Here is a 17,251-nt window from a genome sequence, read left to right on the forward strand (position 1 = left end):
TATTACAACCTTACCAGTTTCGGCGGCAACAAACAAGGGTGTTCGGTTTTTATAGTCAACTTCATTAATGCTTCCTTCCATATGCAGTAAGACTTTTAGAGAATCTGTAGCATTGTTTTTTGCAGCATAGTGTACAGCAGTTTGTAGTTCGCCTATTGTGTGCTCCTCAATTCGTGCTAAAAATAAAGTTATCACCATCCAACCAAAAACAGGGCTATTCTGGCTATGCTGGGTAACAACAGGCTTTAACCGTGCTTTTATTTCAATTACAGTTGCGGGAAAGTTGTTTTTAAAAAAATGCATTAAATCCGATGACGGAGTAACAGCAGACTGTAAGCGTGCTTTTATTTGAACTAAAGTTGCGGAGAGTTATTTTTTTTAAATATATTACACCCGAAATGTTGTATCGCTGTAAGCGCTTTACTGGATTTGCCACATACTGTACTTAAGCGGTACAGAAATTTAAACAAGTTAGTCCATTTTTTCACAAAGCCAGTAAGAAATGGGTGTGAAAAGCACGAAAATCGTTGAAGGGTTTTTTTTAAGTGCCTTAAATCGCATTTTTAAAACGCATAAAAACCTAGTTGAGGAAAACCAAGCAGAGACAGGTATATTTATTAACCACTTTTATACTGCGATTTAGAAGTAGATTTACTTAAAATGACTTAAAATGATAAAGTGACCGGTTTACACACCCTGTGTTGAGGTCAAAATTTTTTGCTCACTTAAAGGAGAACTAACGATTGATAACAAGTTGTGCTTAAAATGTTTATTATAGTGTGAATAAGAACTGTGTTAAATCTTTTATATTTGTGAGCTTTGATTCTCAAGATATTTAAGGTCAAAGTAGTCCCACGGTCGTGTCATGACAGTGTCGATTAGTACATTCTGTTTGGTGAAATACTAACTGTGTGACGTAAGTCCGAGGGAATGTAAACAAACGCATTCTGAATTAACAAAGCGAAGAAATAATAAACTGTACCTCCTACGATTGTCTAAGAGTAAATTTATTCTTCATGTTTTGAAATAAATATCTTCTGCAGAATAGAATGATGTTTCACCGTTATAAATATTGTTTTATATAGTTTCACTTGGAAAAAGATAAATATCCACTTCGTGTATTCAAATTTATTATGAAATTTTTTTTGCGTTATTTTTATATCAAAACATCTTTAAAGACAGCAGGAATTCGTTTAATTTGCTAAATTTGAAAATAAAACTTCAAATGGTTATGCGCAATAAGGTGTTCTGAACGTGATTTTGTGCTAACAAAACAAAACAAAAACAGTATCAAAGTCCTCTGTTTACCTTTTTTTGCATGTTGCTAATTTCTTAAAAAAGAATTAAGCTTCTTCACCGCCCGAACCTCGCGATAAAAATTTTAATAATCACTCTAGAAAATACCAAGAAGTGAGTGAATCTTCACAAGTCCTGTTGTTAAGCTATATACGCTGTATGACGTCACAAATGAATTACGAACCTAGTTGGCGTTTGTTCAATAATGGCAGCGACTGTTAATGTGATTATCGTTTTTGGGAGACAAAATTTTGACATAAAAAATTAAAAAAAATTGACAATTTTTATGCCATGTTGTTTTCGTGATATGTAAGAATGTTTTTATTACGAAAAAACATATATGTAAGCGTGTATGTAATGTAAAAAAAATTAGCAAAGCTGCTATTCTCGTGGTAATTCCTTACATGTTTTGGTTTTTTGAACATTTGATTTCGTGGTTATCATATGTTCGGCTTTTTGTTAATAATTCAATAACATTGGTGATATTTGTTGTTAAGTTGGGCATAAAACGACCTGCACCAGATTGTGCTAATAGCAGGGAATTATCCTTTCAAAAGCACGTTATTCCAAAAACATTTGACATTTGAACAAAAACTATTCAAGTCAAACTATTCAGGTCATTATTATCACTCAATTATTTGCAGTATTATAACTTTGTCTATGAAACATAATCCTTGTGCTAATTGCACAGCACATAACGTTAAATTTAAATCATCTACGACTCATAAAGAAACCAAGATGCTTGAACCAGCAAAGTAAAAAGCACATGTCAAATTCACTTCTCCTGAACGCATAAATTTAACCATTCAAAGTCATGGGTTAGTGTGCAAACAACTAACAGCCCAATTTGTGGAAATGAAAACTGCGATTCGAATTAACAGTGGCAATGTAAGTCGTGAAACAATTTCTGATTTGGTTACCCTGTTCACGTTTATGAAATTGTTTTGAGAAGAGCAGCAAAGATGTAATCAATCTTCTTCACCAACTAGCGTCACGTACCATCCAACGATTATTAAATTTTGTCTCAACCTGGCTGCAAAATCTTCTTCCGCTTATTCAGATTTGAGATATGATCCTGGTAGTGGTATGCTGGTTCATCCAAGCCTGCCAACACGATTAATGATTACAGAAATTACACACGACCAACCAGGGGATTTAATCCCGAAGTTATAAATGATCTTGCCAAAAAAACTGCTATATTCTCAGATATTAAAAGATACACAATAATATTGCTTCATGAGATGAAAATTCAGGAAGATTTAGTATGGGGCAAATATACTGGCGAACTTAACGGTTTTGTTAATCTAGGTGACATTCATACAAACTTTGCCACTTTAAAAAGCGGTTAAAGGACCTACAATGTACTTGCGTTCCTTGCTAAAAGTGTTGCCAATCCTCTTTCGTACAATACCGCAACATTTGCTGGGATTACATCATATCAAATTATGCCTATATTCTTTGGAGTCATGTTACACAACTCTATTATGAAGAAGGTGGCTTAAAGTTAGTTTACAAGTTGATAAATGACCATGTTCAACTGACACCTTTCTCTTAATGAAAGTTCGTCTTGTCGCTCAAGTCCTTAGTGAAACTGTTGGTAGTGTTTTCAATCAATTTGGTCCATCTGAAGCAGCTGGACAGCACAATTTTGTCTCATAATGGATAAATTTTTCTCTCTTGGCAGACACACGAAGGACTAATAATTACAGTCAATTCAATCAAAGAAATTGTTAAATTCCTTTTAGAACATGGCGTACCATTATTCTTTCAGGATGATTTAGAAAACTATTTTGTAGATGCAATTGGATCTCGCCGTGACAATCCTTTTGTAAGAGATGTTGGGTATAATGATAATATTATCAAAGCTCAATTTTTTGTAAGACCAATTGCTGGGAATGTTCAGTGGACAAGCAGCAAATTTAACATCATTGATGACACTCCATTACCGAAAAGAAAGAAAACTCAGTTCCGGACATGAACTTAAACTGTCATAACAGCTATTTCTATAGTCACAAATTTGAAAAATATATATTTTTTTTTTTTGACTTTATTCTCTAGTTCCTCTTTTTCTGGGATACTAGAGATTGGGTTTTGTTGATGGTTCACTCCAGAAATGCTAATTTCATTTTTATTGTAGAGTTAGGCAGATCTATATAATAATACGCCAGTTCCGTGTGTCTGTCTGTCACTTTTGCAAAGTGGATAAAATTTCTTTGATAAAGTCTATAAAATATCGCCTAAAAAATTTGTTCTGTAAATTAGCAAACTTTGACGTTAAAGCAATATTGACGTCAAAGGAAAGTATATCAAGATTAGTGAAGCCATTGCATTGCACTTTTAAATTTAAGGCTAAATAACTTGGAAACGGGTGGAAATAACTGACGTCATCTCCTGCGTAGGTAACTAGGGACCACCTGGGACCAATTTGGGTAAGTTTCCCAAACCTTAGTCCCCAAATCCGTTTCGGAATGGACGGGTTGATGACGTCATCAAAAAACCTTCAATCCCTAATATCTCTGCAACCGTTTTTCAAAAGTTCATGACCCTATACATATTTTGCTCAGCGTTTCAAGATCTATACGATGAAGGCAACAGGTATACAAATTTCCTAAAAAAATTTTTTGTGCCTTTACGGGCAATTTTTAAACCATTATATCTCATTAATTAACCGCCTATCAAAAGCACATAATCATATTCATTTTCTGGATCAGCAGTTTAAGCTCTACACAATAGGACGCAACAGATAAACTGAAGGTATCTGGAAGTACTTCAACATCCACATCAGAGTGTATGAGCTCACAACAAACTGAGAAAAGACACCGTCGAGACTCGTCTATGATAAGAACCAATAAATGGAAAGACTAGATAACATCACCCTTGGAATGTTGAAAGGATACTTCTACGTGAAGAAGCTAGTGCAGCTAGTGCAGCTGGTGCAGATGAAATTGCCGCACAATTGACAATACTTATCAACCTTAGTTTTGAAAATGTTTTATTTCCAACTACTGAGAAAAGAGGAAGGATAACACTTCTTTATAAATCTGATTGTAAATCATCCTTGGACAACCTACCACCCCAATTACAATATTTAATACACTCCCAAAAGCAGTGGAGCGCGTTGTATATATGCAGTTAATTGAATATCTCGAAGAGAACAATTTACCCGCCCAACACCAATATGGTTTTAGACACTCAAAATCAACTCAACAAGCACTCATCGTTCTCATCACATTCATACAACGCAATGTAGATAATGGTAACGTTACAGGTGCCGTATATCTTGTTTACAGAAGGCATTTGACACAGCACACCATGATTGTCTTCTCAGTAAATTACCAAGATATGGAATCAGAGGTGAACTCTACTGGTTGAAGGACTATCTCTTCTATAGAGCACAAATATGTTACATTTAATGAGTGTTCTTCAGATCTTCAACATATCACGTACGGAGAGTCGACGCCCACACTTACATTTTTTCTCATACTCATCGAGTTTGCAATCATCGCGTTGTTATTTTATGACTTTATTCTATAGACCAACAAGCCCAGTGAATGTCGTCGATCAGCAACGAGTCTGGAATACACGACTTTTTTTATTTAAGAAACAAATGAAAGTAAGCAGGCTCAATGTTTCGTAAGTTTTGTCCCATTTCAGGCTCAAATGTCTCCTAAGGAATATTCTTGTTTGAAAGGTTCAACATACACGTTCGCTGCTAATACAAAAATAACTGAATACCCCGGCCGTGCCGCAAAATATCGCCCGAGGTTGAAGTGCTGACCGAGATCGCGAGGTTGGTGCAATGACTGAGGGCGATATTTTCCGTATATAAACTGTTTTTATAAACTGTTTTGTCTATCTATGCCGAGAAATATTAACCGAAGACAACAGTATAGACCGAACTTGCGAGGTACGCTGGCCGAGGGTAATATTTCTCTGAAGAGAAATAGTTTATATTGTATTTATCAACTGATAGCCATTTTGTTTGGGTTTGTAGAAACCAGGATTATTTTCTAAAGATTTGTAACGAGGTTGTAAAAACCCGGTTTGGATAAAAAAAGAAAACGTATAATTTGAATTTCATTGTATAAATTTTTCAAATACATGTACAAAAAGAAAAGAACACAATATCCATAAAAAGATTTTAAAGGTTTTTTCAACCAAGGTTTGTTCTTCGTCAGAGGAAGAGCCCATCACACAAATTCGACGCCGTTGCTGGTTGCTCCTTGTTGCTATGAATGTTAATATTAAAAACGCAGTGAATTTAAAATTCTCAACATTCCTTGCTGTTTTTCTGGCGGATTGATGCGAGGTTTTGGATTTACTAGAGCTAGCTATGTTACCAATCGAAGTTGTTTGTTTACAATTTTAGCAACCATTTAGGTTGCTATCAGGTTAAACGTTACACCGTGCTGTATAAAGCCCGTAGTGAAAGCTTTTTAGCTAATCAGCGCAGCAGATTTCCCGTATAAACACACAGCAGACTATGTATTGTTTCCTGTTTAGTTTTTTCTATAATACAAAAAAATGCTTCTTATCGATTTCCCTTTTTCCAACTGCCCATGTTTCTTAAATGTTTCTTAGCTTCTTTCGTTTCTGAGACTCGTGTTACTTATTGACGTGTTTCTTAGATAAAAAGACGTGTATAGGAGGTAAGCCTGAATTACTTTTATGCACACGTTTTATGTTTTGAGATGATTAGGAACATGTCGGACATTTAGTGGGGTTCGCTCGACAGCTTTACTACAAATGCCCTACGTCTTGTGGCTGTTGTGCTTGCACGCCTTCCGTAGCTTAAATGGAAGCTTTAAGGACCCCCTTCGCAGGGACCTCATTGATAACAGTTCTATTAGGAACTGGAGAAGCTATCCTGGGTAAGAAATAGTAATAATAATAATAAGGTACAGTTACTGTTAACTCAAACAAGACTATAATATTCCAGGCTAAAAATATAGCTAAGCAATGCACAAACAACCTCTGGGAATATTATATGTGTTTTCGCTATAGTGGAATGTAAGATACCTCCGTTAGTGATCAACCAAAATACCATTTCTGGATAATTAATCGCTGATGCCAAGTGAAGTGGAGTTCTGCCAAAATTGTCAGTATGATTCAGATCTGCGCCGCGAAGCAAAGCAAACTGAGCTACATCTGTATGCCAACTACGAGAGATTTCGTGTAAAGGTGTTTGGCCATGGCGATCCGAAAAATTGATATCTGCACCTAAATTGACAAAGGAAAAAATGAATATAGTAATAACTCTTTTGTTTTTCTTCTTCTATTGTTTTTTACTTTTAATATAACATTTAATCACCTCCACGTAGCAAGGAATCGACAAATTCCAAATCGATATTATCATCGCCTTCAAAATTTCCCAATTTAGCAAAGTACATAATGAGACCTCTACAACCTGCTTTCGATGCATTTAAATTCAACAAATCAGAAGAAAAATGTGTATCCAGATCCAAGCTATCTAGGTCGCTATCCAAGCTGCCAGGTGTGTTAGCTACATGATGGTTTGGTTTGATTTGATAGTCTGTCACGGGTGCAGGACCTATTCGGTAAGTATGACTTTTATCTTTTATCTCTCGACGCACATTCTTGAAATCATCGTAATTGTTTTCGTCGTAATCATCTCGGGTCTCGATACGCAATCCAAACATTGACATACGCTTAACACGGTCATGTTCTTCATTTTGCTTGCGTCTGTTCTTCTTGCGGTGTCTTGTCTTTTCAGCCATGGCTGAAATATGCCATTTGTCCTTTAGGAAAGTAAAATATATTTTGAGAAATAAAGCTATACCAATATAGAATAATAACCAATTTGCTCAATTGCTTCGCAAAAGTCTTTTTGGCGAAGCAATTAAGATTCGCAAGCGATACAAAATTGTAAAGCACGTTTGCTAAGCGAAGTATACCAACAGAATTATCGATAAAAAAGGTTAGCCGTGTGTTTTGTTTTTGCTGAAGTGCCTAAAATATCATGAATCTAAAAAGCGATGATAGCAGCTCATATCATCAGGTTTAATACGGTTGGAAAGAGACTAGCTAAGTAGCTAGCTAGTCAGCCAGCTATCTATAGCTTCTTAAGTTATGTTGCTAAAGACTGAAGTCCACAATGTGCCTACTGGATGATAATATTTACGACTATTGTTTCAGTGAGTCATGGACCTACGGCTCCTTCTACTGCATAGACTAGTAAACTAAGCTTTCTCAAGAATATTAAATGAGTTTCTCTCATGCGAAAGCGAAGACGTAAACGAATGTGTCAGAGCAAATGCCTAAATTCAGATCCACCAAAAAAAACAAAAAAATAATTCTAAGAGCAAATCCAGAATTAGAATCAACCAAGGACCATAAAGCGTGGCAACATTTTACCCTCTTAGATATATAGCACTCATTTTTTGTTTCTAAGGAAAGAAATTATTTGCAGAAGAAATTTGCGCGGGACTTTTTTTTGCGGAATTAATTTTTGCGGATTATGCCAAAATCAGCAAAAATTAATTCCGGAGAAGTGAAGAAACTTTAGTCATCCGCAAAAATAAATTCCGCAAATTTTTCGAAATACTTTATGCGTAAAGAATCGATCTGTTGACTTTGCTTTGCCTCTTTAGCTTTACAACACGAGAATAAAGAAGGGGGTTGAAAAAGGAAGAATTAAAACGTTATTGAGCTTGTTGAATTATTTATTACTCTTCGTCAATAACGATACAACTACAAGCAGCATCTTTATTTGCAACAGGTTTCGATAATGGAGAAATATCTTAGAAAAACAAAGTATTGTGTAGTGGAGTGGAGACTTCCTTTTCAGCGAACGCTACGATGCTACAGAAACAACATATAAAAAGGAAATAGATAATCTTCCATGTATGTTTTATTTCACAGGAGCTCCTTTTTTAAATAAAACTTCTGATCATTTTACGAGCTCATTTATCCTTTTTCAAGCTTTTGATCTCGAGCAACATTTTTGTCCTTTGTTCACCCTTTCACAGTTTTTATTTTTATTAAAGGATCATCATCGTCTTTGCCAACACAAGACGAAGTAGTCGAGCTTGGAGCGGTCGAATATCAGAATGTTAAAGATAACATCAAGAACATTACGAAAAAGGGATACAACAAGTAAACTGACAAGGAGCGATTTCTTATTGGAAAATACGCCGCAATCAACGGTCCTATTGCAGCTGTCCGGAAATTCAAAAAGTCGCAGCCTCATCTAGACATCGTTAAACTTTTAGATGAGGTTATTATACCGTATGGCAAATCAGTATGTAAACGGCTTTAACTGGATACTGATCACTCAGCCACCCTTCTTCTTGATGTTGGCAAGTTTTGTTACCTACAATGGCGAAGATGATAGTGACGAAGAGGAGTGGTCTGTGGAGGACGATCAATGTAGAAATATTTTCGAGATTTTCAGTGACGATATTTGATCTTACATTTGTTACAGCTTAGTATTCCTTTTTTTGATATTTTGATGAAAAATAGAGAGATGGTATTCCATAAATTAGATGTTTTTCATACACTAAGGTTGGGTTTTACCCGACTTTTGATTGACCAAATTTCTTGCACCGGCAAAATTTATTTTTGAGGTCGCTATCCGCAAAAATTTATTCCGCAAAATATGCCATTTTTGGGTCACTCATCCGCAAAAATAAATTCCGCACAAATTTCTTCTGCAAATAGTTTCTTCCCTTAAAGGAGAGGCGAACAGCGAACAACAATTTTCAATCAACACGGCTGTTGATTGAAAATTCATGATGCCTGAGATAACTTCAAAGACCAGATCCGCTGTTCTGGAATATCCCGTAGAATCTTGACAATTGTTTAGCTTTTGTAATATTTAGTTAGCATCAAATGGTTTTGCTAAAAGATTTGCTGTTTTTATATTAAGGGGGTTATAAATTAAAGCTGCTTGTTTACAAAAAGGTGAATTTGTGGCTTAAAACTTCGCAGCAGAACAACACGTTATTATACTCACATTATACCCTGAAAATCGGACGCACGGACGGACGGCTTTAGAACGGCTTTACACGTTCATTAATTTTTGCTACCTCGCCTAAAATTTATTTTGTGGCTGCCACAAAAGGGTTTTTTGTTCGCCTTTCCTTTAAGGTAATCAAAAATCAACTTTCATGAAACGGAAAAATTTCCTGATTGGGAAGTTTTATAATTTCTATATCAGGAAATAATTTTACTATATAGGAATAATTTCGCAATAAATGAATAATTTTTTCTGTAATTTGACCCGAATTGTGTACTATATTTACTCTATTATTTCTGCCGTGGGAACACCAAGGCAGTTTTAATGCATGAAAATCTGGTTGGTATTATTTTCAAGGAAAGACATCCAGAAAGATTCGTAAAAATACAAATAGGTGTATCATAAATCTGTTTTGTATGTAAAATAACAAAACTTTTCTAACTGTTGCTTGAAATTCAGACATGTGATTGTAATGTAAAGAATAATGTCGTCACCAGTGAATTTGTTGTCTTTGACTATGTGCAATGCAGAGGAAATATCGACGAAATTGTGAAGTAATCCAACATGTTGGATTTTTGGTTAGCAAGATTATTTTACAACTCATACTGAGAAACGGGTTTACTCGAGAGGTGGAAATATTAGGGATGTGAGAATAAAGGAGTAAATACGATATGCTGCTTAATTAATGTTGTAAAATCCACAGCACACTGTTTAGAGGCATTTAGCTGGTATTAACAGGTGAACTTTTATCCAAAGTGTGTTAGAAACGAAAGTGTTAGAATTTTCCGCTTTTTGCTTCAGGACCAAACATGCCTATCTACTACAGTTCTGATCCAGGTGAGGAACAGAGATGATAATAATATATTTATAATAATATTTGCGACAGTGTTGAAAAAAATTTTAAGCTAAAGAAATGGATGCAATCAATGTTGCTTAATCGGCACCAGAAAAAATCGTAGGATCCGACAAAAAAATCCGTTTAGTCTGCAATCAAACCCTTGATAATAGAGAAAAAAACACGAAGTAGTAGTCGAAAATCATAAGGAGGTATTTAAGTTTTGGGTAAAACCTAAATTAAGATGGCAGTAACACTTTTGTATGATTTACAAAGCCATAGCGATAAAGCTCTCTATGGAGATCGGAATTTATTTTTCTTTATGCGCCATCTTTTTTATTATTAGCGTTTCCCTTTAATAATTACGTCATTTTATAATTTCGCACGCAGGTAGCACTAAAGCTATATTCGGCAGAATTACTTTATTGTTCACAATATTATAATTTAAAGAGAAATTGTTGAAGCTGAATATTTTTGGGGAAAAATAATAGCATTATAGCCATAAAACCGTGACAATTGTGTTAAAACAGAAAATATATGGATATATAGTCTCAAAATAACCTTTCGTAACTAATTATGTGAAAAAAAATTCCGACTTTTAAAAGGGTTACTTCCACCTAACAGAGACTGCGACAGGTAATGCTGTGAAAATCTACCGTTTTTATTGTACTGAAGGTCTTGATGTCAATCAGTACGTGAGGATGTGTAAAAGAGGTTTGTGTAGGGTTATAAAGGCATTGTGGTAGTAGAATTGAAAAAGTTATACCCGATCACAGGCAAGTACAAATATGACAACCAATATCTTCGAAGACCCAAAATATTTACGTGACGATCAATATGATGATATTTTCAAAGAATTAGTACACCATATTCTCGATAGAGTGAAAAAACTAGGCGATTCTAACGGATCTAGTTGGATAATGTCAAGGATTATAGGTATGGATGTGGAAATCGATGTATTTGAACCACTAAAGAGGATCAACTTATACCAAACTAGCACAAAAACTAAAGACAACAAAGCCGCAAGAAACAAATAATAACAATAAATTTTTTATGTACGCAATACTAAGAGTACACAAAGTCAAACAAAATACAAAAACTACCTCAACGATCTCAACTTCAACAACATTGAATTTGCGGTAGCCATCAAAGACATAACTAAGTTTGAGTAACAAACAATATAAAGTTAACGCAGCAAGGATTAGGGGTATATGTTGGAGGTTGATGTCGAATACCCAGAAGAACTAGATGACCTTCTTAACGATTATCCACTGGCTCCACAAAGAGTAAAAGTAAACGAGATAGAAAAGTTAATCCCGAATATGCGATCGAAAACAAATTACATAATCTACTACAAGAGTCTAAAACAATAAATCGAGCTAGGAGTGAAACTGACAAAAACACATCGCGGAATGAAGTTCAAGCAATCACCTTGGATGAAATCATATATCGACAAAAGCACGCAACTAAGTACAAAAGCCAATAACGAGTTCGAGAAAGAAAAGATTTGTCGGTCTAAGTTAAATGCAATTGAGGTTGATGGAAATAAAAGTAAAAAGACAAAGGAGATAACGAAGGCCGTAAAAGAACAACTAACATGTGATGCGTCTGTTGAAAGAAAAAAACAACCGTGAACGTCATAACATGAACGTCATCAGGAGCGGCAAACAGGAAAAATACACAGAAACGGTGAGCAAGATAACCCCATCCTGTAACGATGATAAAGGAATCATCAAAAGGCAGATTAAGAAATGGAAGGCTACAGAGTTTCCTTGCAGTTTATGCAAAGTTTATGTACAGAACTTAGAATTAGCCTAAATATCCTCACTAAGCCCATACGCGGTAAGTTTTGGAATATCACTTGATACGTGTTCATTAGACATGTAAAACATGAACTTCTTAACTTCAGGACTAACAGTTTTTTTTCATCGTGAGCATATGCTTGATTTTTACTTATTTCCGGTGTGTTAAGTGCCAATCGAATTTCAGAAATTATAAAACCATCATGGCTTACATATAACTTAAAACCATCTCTCAGTGGTATAGGTCCAGACGTGTTATTATCAGAAAAACGAACCTCTTCCCTTCCATTTTTCCTTGATATATCCCGTTCCAATTTCTCATAATCAAAGGAAAAATCATGACGAAACAGAATAGTTATCGTAAACTCACCTATGCTCAAATCATAAAAGCACGACTTAAGACGAGTTTCATTACGTGATACCTTTATGTCTACTATCTACAACACAGCATCTTCATTACTTATAATATAATCCTTAACAGCCATACGATCAATCTCAGGACTTGCGTGTCTTTTCAGGATGATACCCCTCACTATCCTCAACACAGCTTTGGTATCTATAGGAGTTATCAGCAATAATCTTCTTGACCCTACTTTCATTTATCCCCATTTTGCTATAAACTTTCCTAACTCCTAATCAATATCATGTTCGTGATCAACAAACCATACGACCAGAAAAATCAAAATTCCAGTACCTGAATATTTTCAGGAATAATCTTTTGCTTGACGCAACAACAATCTCAACCAACTTGACAGAATCACCAAAATCCACTTTGCCTAAATTCGATGCAGAGACGTTAAAAAGGCTGTTCAACAACATCTTATAACCGAGACTTTAATGCACTAAAAACGGTGAAGTAGAAGAAGAAGTTATTCTTAACTTCCTTAACTTTACTCATTACAGAAAAATTTTTTAATCCATTTCATGAACTGGATTAGGTCTTCCCTGTATAGACTATTGCACCACAACAGGTTTCGTCAACTTCACGTCAGGACTCTTCCTAAAATACCAAATATCCACACAATAAAACAATCAGACCACAAGCCAAAAATAAATAATATAACCATATCCCTCTCATATTCTATCTCTATCTTCTTAACATGTTTCACACCTCCCAATAAATCCTCCTTTCTCTTTCCATTAGACTTAGTTTTTTTCCCTGTTCCACCCTTTTCGGGTTATTTTCCTTCTTTGTCACTATTTCCTCCATTCCATTCTTATCACTCCTGCGATGTCGACACGGGTCTTGTCTTTTTAGTTGTTGGAACTATTCACTCACCAGTTAACAATTCGAAAACTCATTCTGCCTTGCAAAATGAATTAAAAAACTAAGCAGTGATATTTCTAACTTCATTGTGTGGCAATGAATCCACCAGTGTGGCAGCTCAATGCATGCTGCACAGTGAATGATGAACCGTTTTGGCAATCTAGTAAGTTACCAAGATGAGATTCGAACACACGACGACTCCCGTGTCGGTGCTCAGAGAGGCAAAAATTTCCGTTCTTGTAGGACACATTTGCGTTTTAATACAAGCTCACGAGCTTGTAACAATATCACCATAATTCAGGTGTAGCGACAACAATAAACGTTCAGGATCGTTACAAACGTGTTCTTTCATCAAGTAAAAAATTTGTCTTAATGCAATCTCCAAGTGTCTGAAGGAGTGAGTTAATTTCAGGAACAGTTCTCATGAATTCCCCGTAGTCAATGTGTCAAGACACTTAAAGCAGATTGTTGGTATACGTGTGCATTCCTTAATAGCACCTTCATTTCTGCAGCAATCCTTTTAACTTTACGCGACGAAATTGTTCTGCAATCCTTGCGTACAAATGGTTATTTCCGAGATCTCTTCTTCCTTCTGTACTTTTTTTATATGCAAATAAAATGGCTGCACTACCAAGCACAAAACGTCCAGCAGGTCTGCTGTGACAATTTCACACGTAGGTAGCAATCACTGGACAAATGATTTTAATGTTATAAATCGTCACGGATCTATTAGATGAATTGCCAGCATTCTTAGCTTCAATCTACAAAACTCGTTCTTAGCATAAACAGCGATTTCGCAGCCAGAATTGTGACCCGCACACAGTTGTAAGCTGCTTCCAAAACATCTTTCTTTAGGACAGCCATGACACTCTATTCCATAATCCTTCTTAAAACCTTTCCAATTCCAATAGGCGTTGGTCTGTCGAATAAGGTCTTTCTCCATTGACGGTTAGAATTGGTTTCATCAACGCATGCCGTCATATTTTGTTGCCTTACAAGAGCCTTATTTGTGACGGTTGCGGATTGTGTAACCACATTTACGGCGTCTTATTTTCCGAAAATTCAGTTTTAGAAGGATGATATTATAACACTATTTGAAGTGCCATAGGTTCTTGGCTTGTTCTCAAATATGGCAAAAGTTCCTGCGTAATAACACGGCTGCGTATACTTTGTAGTACCACTAAGTAAATTACAAAAACAAAGTTAAACAAAGATGACTTAGCGAACAACTAAACCCAAAATTAAAGCGAGACCAAACACGGTTGTCAGATAATCGCGAATGAAGATAACGAATCGCCTAAATAGAAGATGCTCGCTTAACTAGTCTATGAAAAATCTTGTAACTGAGCTACCAATCCTAATTTGGCGTGATAGTCTAATTTGCAGTCAACAAAAAAACAGAAAAATAATCTGCGATTTTAATCAATCTATTTCTTCCATCTGGGTCCGTAAAAAAGTTAATTACTTTAAAGGGGAAGTTAACCCAAAAATTATTTTTTGATATTTCATAGAACACAAGTCAACAACTTCAAAATTTAAAGTTTTATTTCAAACTTCTAACAGGAAAAGTTAAAAAACTCACGCTCTTTCTCTGAAAAATACGACCGCTATCTCGACCCCTTCGACAGTTAAAAAAAACTGGATCAAGCGCGGTTTATGACGTAAATGTGTTCAGAAAGCAATTTTCGTAAACAAAGCTACAAAGTATAGTCTCATTTTATGTCTGAGTCGATTAGCTAGCAATACGTTTAACAACATTATAATTCTTACATAAATAAAACATGCCCAACTGTTCAGCATTCGGATGTACAAACAGATCGTCACGTGAAAAAGACCAGAGCTTCCACAGAGTTCCTTCAGCGAAAAACAACAAAACCTTGCGCAAGAAATGGTTGCAAAACATACGATGTGATGGAGACTTGCCAAAACATTCAGGCTTTTTTATTTGATCAAAGCATTTTAAATCAGAGTGTTTCCAGAGAGACCTGCAAGTAAGGGAATCATCCATAATATTTTTCACACTTTTTGATTCAGTATTTGCTAAACAAATTTTGTTAAAACAAGGAATAATTCTTATTGCATTTTAGACGGGGGTTATATTTAAATATTATATCGCGTTTTAGGCGGAACTACTTGGTACCACCCCGCGTAGAAGATTGTTGTCAGATGCTGTACCAACAGTCTTTATATTCACGTCAGAATGTAAAAAACGAAAACACACAGAAGAAAGGATAAAATCACGGGAGAAAAAACAGGTAAATATAATATGAAAGCCAAACAAGTCCTGGGGACGAGTTGAAAAACACTCACAAAAAAGATAAATGTTGCATTTTTTCAAACTTGTTTCCACAGCCTTTTCATTATTTAGGCGGTAGAGTTAGTACTCGAAGACACATTTTCCGAAGCAAACGTGTCTTCAGACAGATATCAACATTTTGCTGTTGTTGAACTTGATGTTGTAGATAAAGGTGTCAATGCTGTTGCTAGTACGCAGTCGAAGAAAACTCAATACTGTTTTCAAGGTATCTCAACAGTAGAAGTAAACGACTTACAAGCACACAAGAAACCGTTGTTAGTAAAATCCCCGGAAAGAAGTCTGTTAAGAACAAGAGTTGCAACACCATGATGTCATTTCCACCCCATGTGACAGTTGAAATGCATACTGTGTTGTTTAAAAAAAGCAACGTGGAAAATAATGACGACGACCCAGCTGCATCCGTGTACAATGATGACCAAGATTCTTTGTTCCACCCGGATAGCGTGACAGAGAGTGAAAGTGGTGATAGTGTTGAAAATGAACTTGGGGAACTCACTGGTGACTACAAATCAAGTAACTTTATTGTACATTGGTCTTGCATACTTTCACTACTGCGCTGTTTCACATGCATGAAAGCGGTAAGCATTTCCAACTCCATAATCGTTGGGACACAACTGATCTTACATATGATATGCTGAGCTGGCCACACTCACAAGTGGTGCTCGCAACCTTTTATTCGGCGACAACCTCATGGAGATTTACTCGTGTCAACAGCTATATTATTTACAGACAATACTTACCAGCGAATTAAGGAATTTATGGAAATTTCCAAGATAAAGTTTATTTTAAAAGTCGCATTTTATCGAACCAAAAACATTTTCTTTTTCCGGCTGTCCATAAAGTGTACACATTACACAGGGAACTTCGTTTTCAAAGCTGTCTTGATGCTGAGGATAAACTTGATTTGATAGGCGACGGGAGATGTGATTCACCGGGTTATAACGCGAAGTACGGTACATACACCCTTATGAATTTGGAATCTGGAGAAATTTTGGCTTTCCATGTGATCCATGTGGGAGAAGTGGAAAATTCATCGCGGATGGAAAAAGCTGGGATGATTAAAGTACTAGAGAGTGTCGGTAATGGAATATCCATTAACAACCTTACAACCGATCGACATATTCAAAAAAAGAAATACTTAAAAGAGGAGCGGAATGACAGTAATCATCAATTTGATATATGGCACGTTAGTAAGAGCATAAAAAAGAAATTAGTGAAGCTCAGCGGGAAAAAAATGCCCGTGATTTACAACCCTGGAAAAAGTCTGTTAGCTATCAATCACTTTTGGTGGTGCTGTGCATCATGCGAGGGTAATCCAACAATTTTAAAAGAAAAGTGGTTCAGTCTTTTACATCATGTGAGTAATAGACATCACTGGGAAGGAAACACTTATTACAAGAAGTGTGCCCACGCTAAACTCAGTGAAGACGACAGCCGAATTAAAAAATGGCTTCGAGAGGGTTCTACTGTTTTCATAGCGCTGGAGAAAGTTGTGCGAGACAAACTATTGGTACCAGATTTGAAGTACCTAGTTGAATTTAAACATACTGGCAGTTTAGAGGTATATCATGCCCTTTATAACAAATACTGCCCCAAACGGCTTCATTTTAGCTACAGTGGTATGGTCGCGCGTTCTCAGTTAGCAGTGTTAGATCACAATGCTGGCACAAGCTCGAAGCACGCGCAAACGAAAGATGGCAAATTGCGTTTAAACACCAATACTCAAAGGTTTCTGGCGCCTGGGTAGCAAAAAAAA

General features: G+C 35.9%; 1 protein-coding gene across 5 annotated transcripts in view; it reads right to left on the reverse strand.

Annotated features, from left to right (window-relative positions):
• Positions 1-17,251, reverse strand: part of LOC130623464 (uncharacterized) — a 74,318-nt gene that overhangs the window by 54,278 nt on the left and 2,789 nt on the right. For all 5 annotated transcript variants that reach the window (XM_057438955.1, XM_057438956.1, XM_057438954.1 and 2 more), the window contains 3 exons: positions 6,608-7,055; positions 6,316-6,516; positions 15-176 (listed from right to left, as the gene is read on the reverse strand). In XM_057438955.1, coding sequence (XP_057294938.1) covers positions 15-176; positions 6,316-6,516; positions 6,608-7,034 — 790 coding nt within the window. In that variant the 5' untranslated portion in view covers positions 7,035-7,055. The remainder of the gene's footprint in view (positions 1-14; positions 177-6,315; positions 6,517-6,607; positions 7,056-17,251) is intronic.

This window comes from Hydractinia symbiolongicarpus, chromosome 13, assembly GCF_029227915.1.
Source record: "Hydractinia symbiolongicarpus strain clone_291-10 chromosome 13, HSymV2.1, whole genome shotgun sequence".
NCBI classification, from domain to species: Eukaryota; Metazoa; Cnidaria; class Hydrozoa; order Anthoathecata; family Hydractiniidae; genus Hydractinia; species Hydractinia symbiolongicarpus.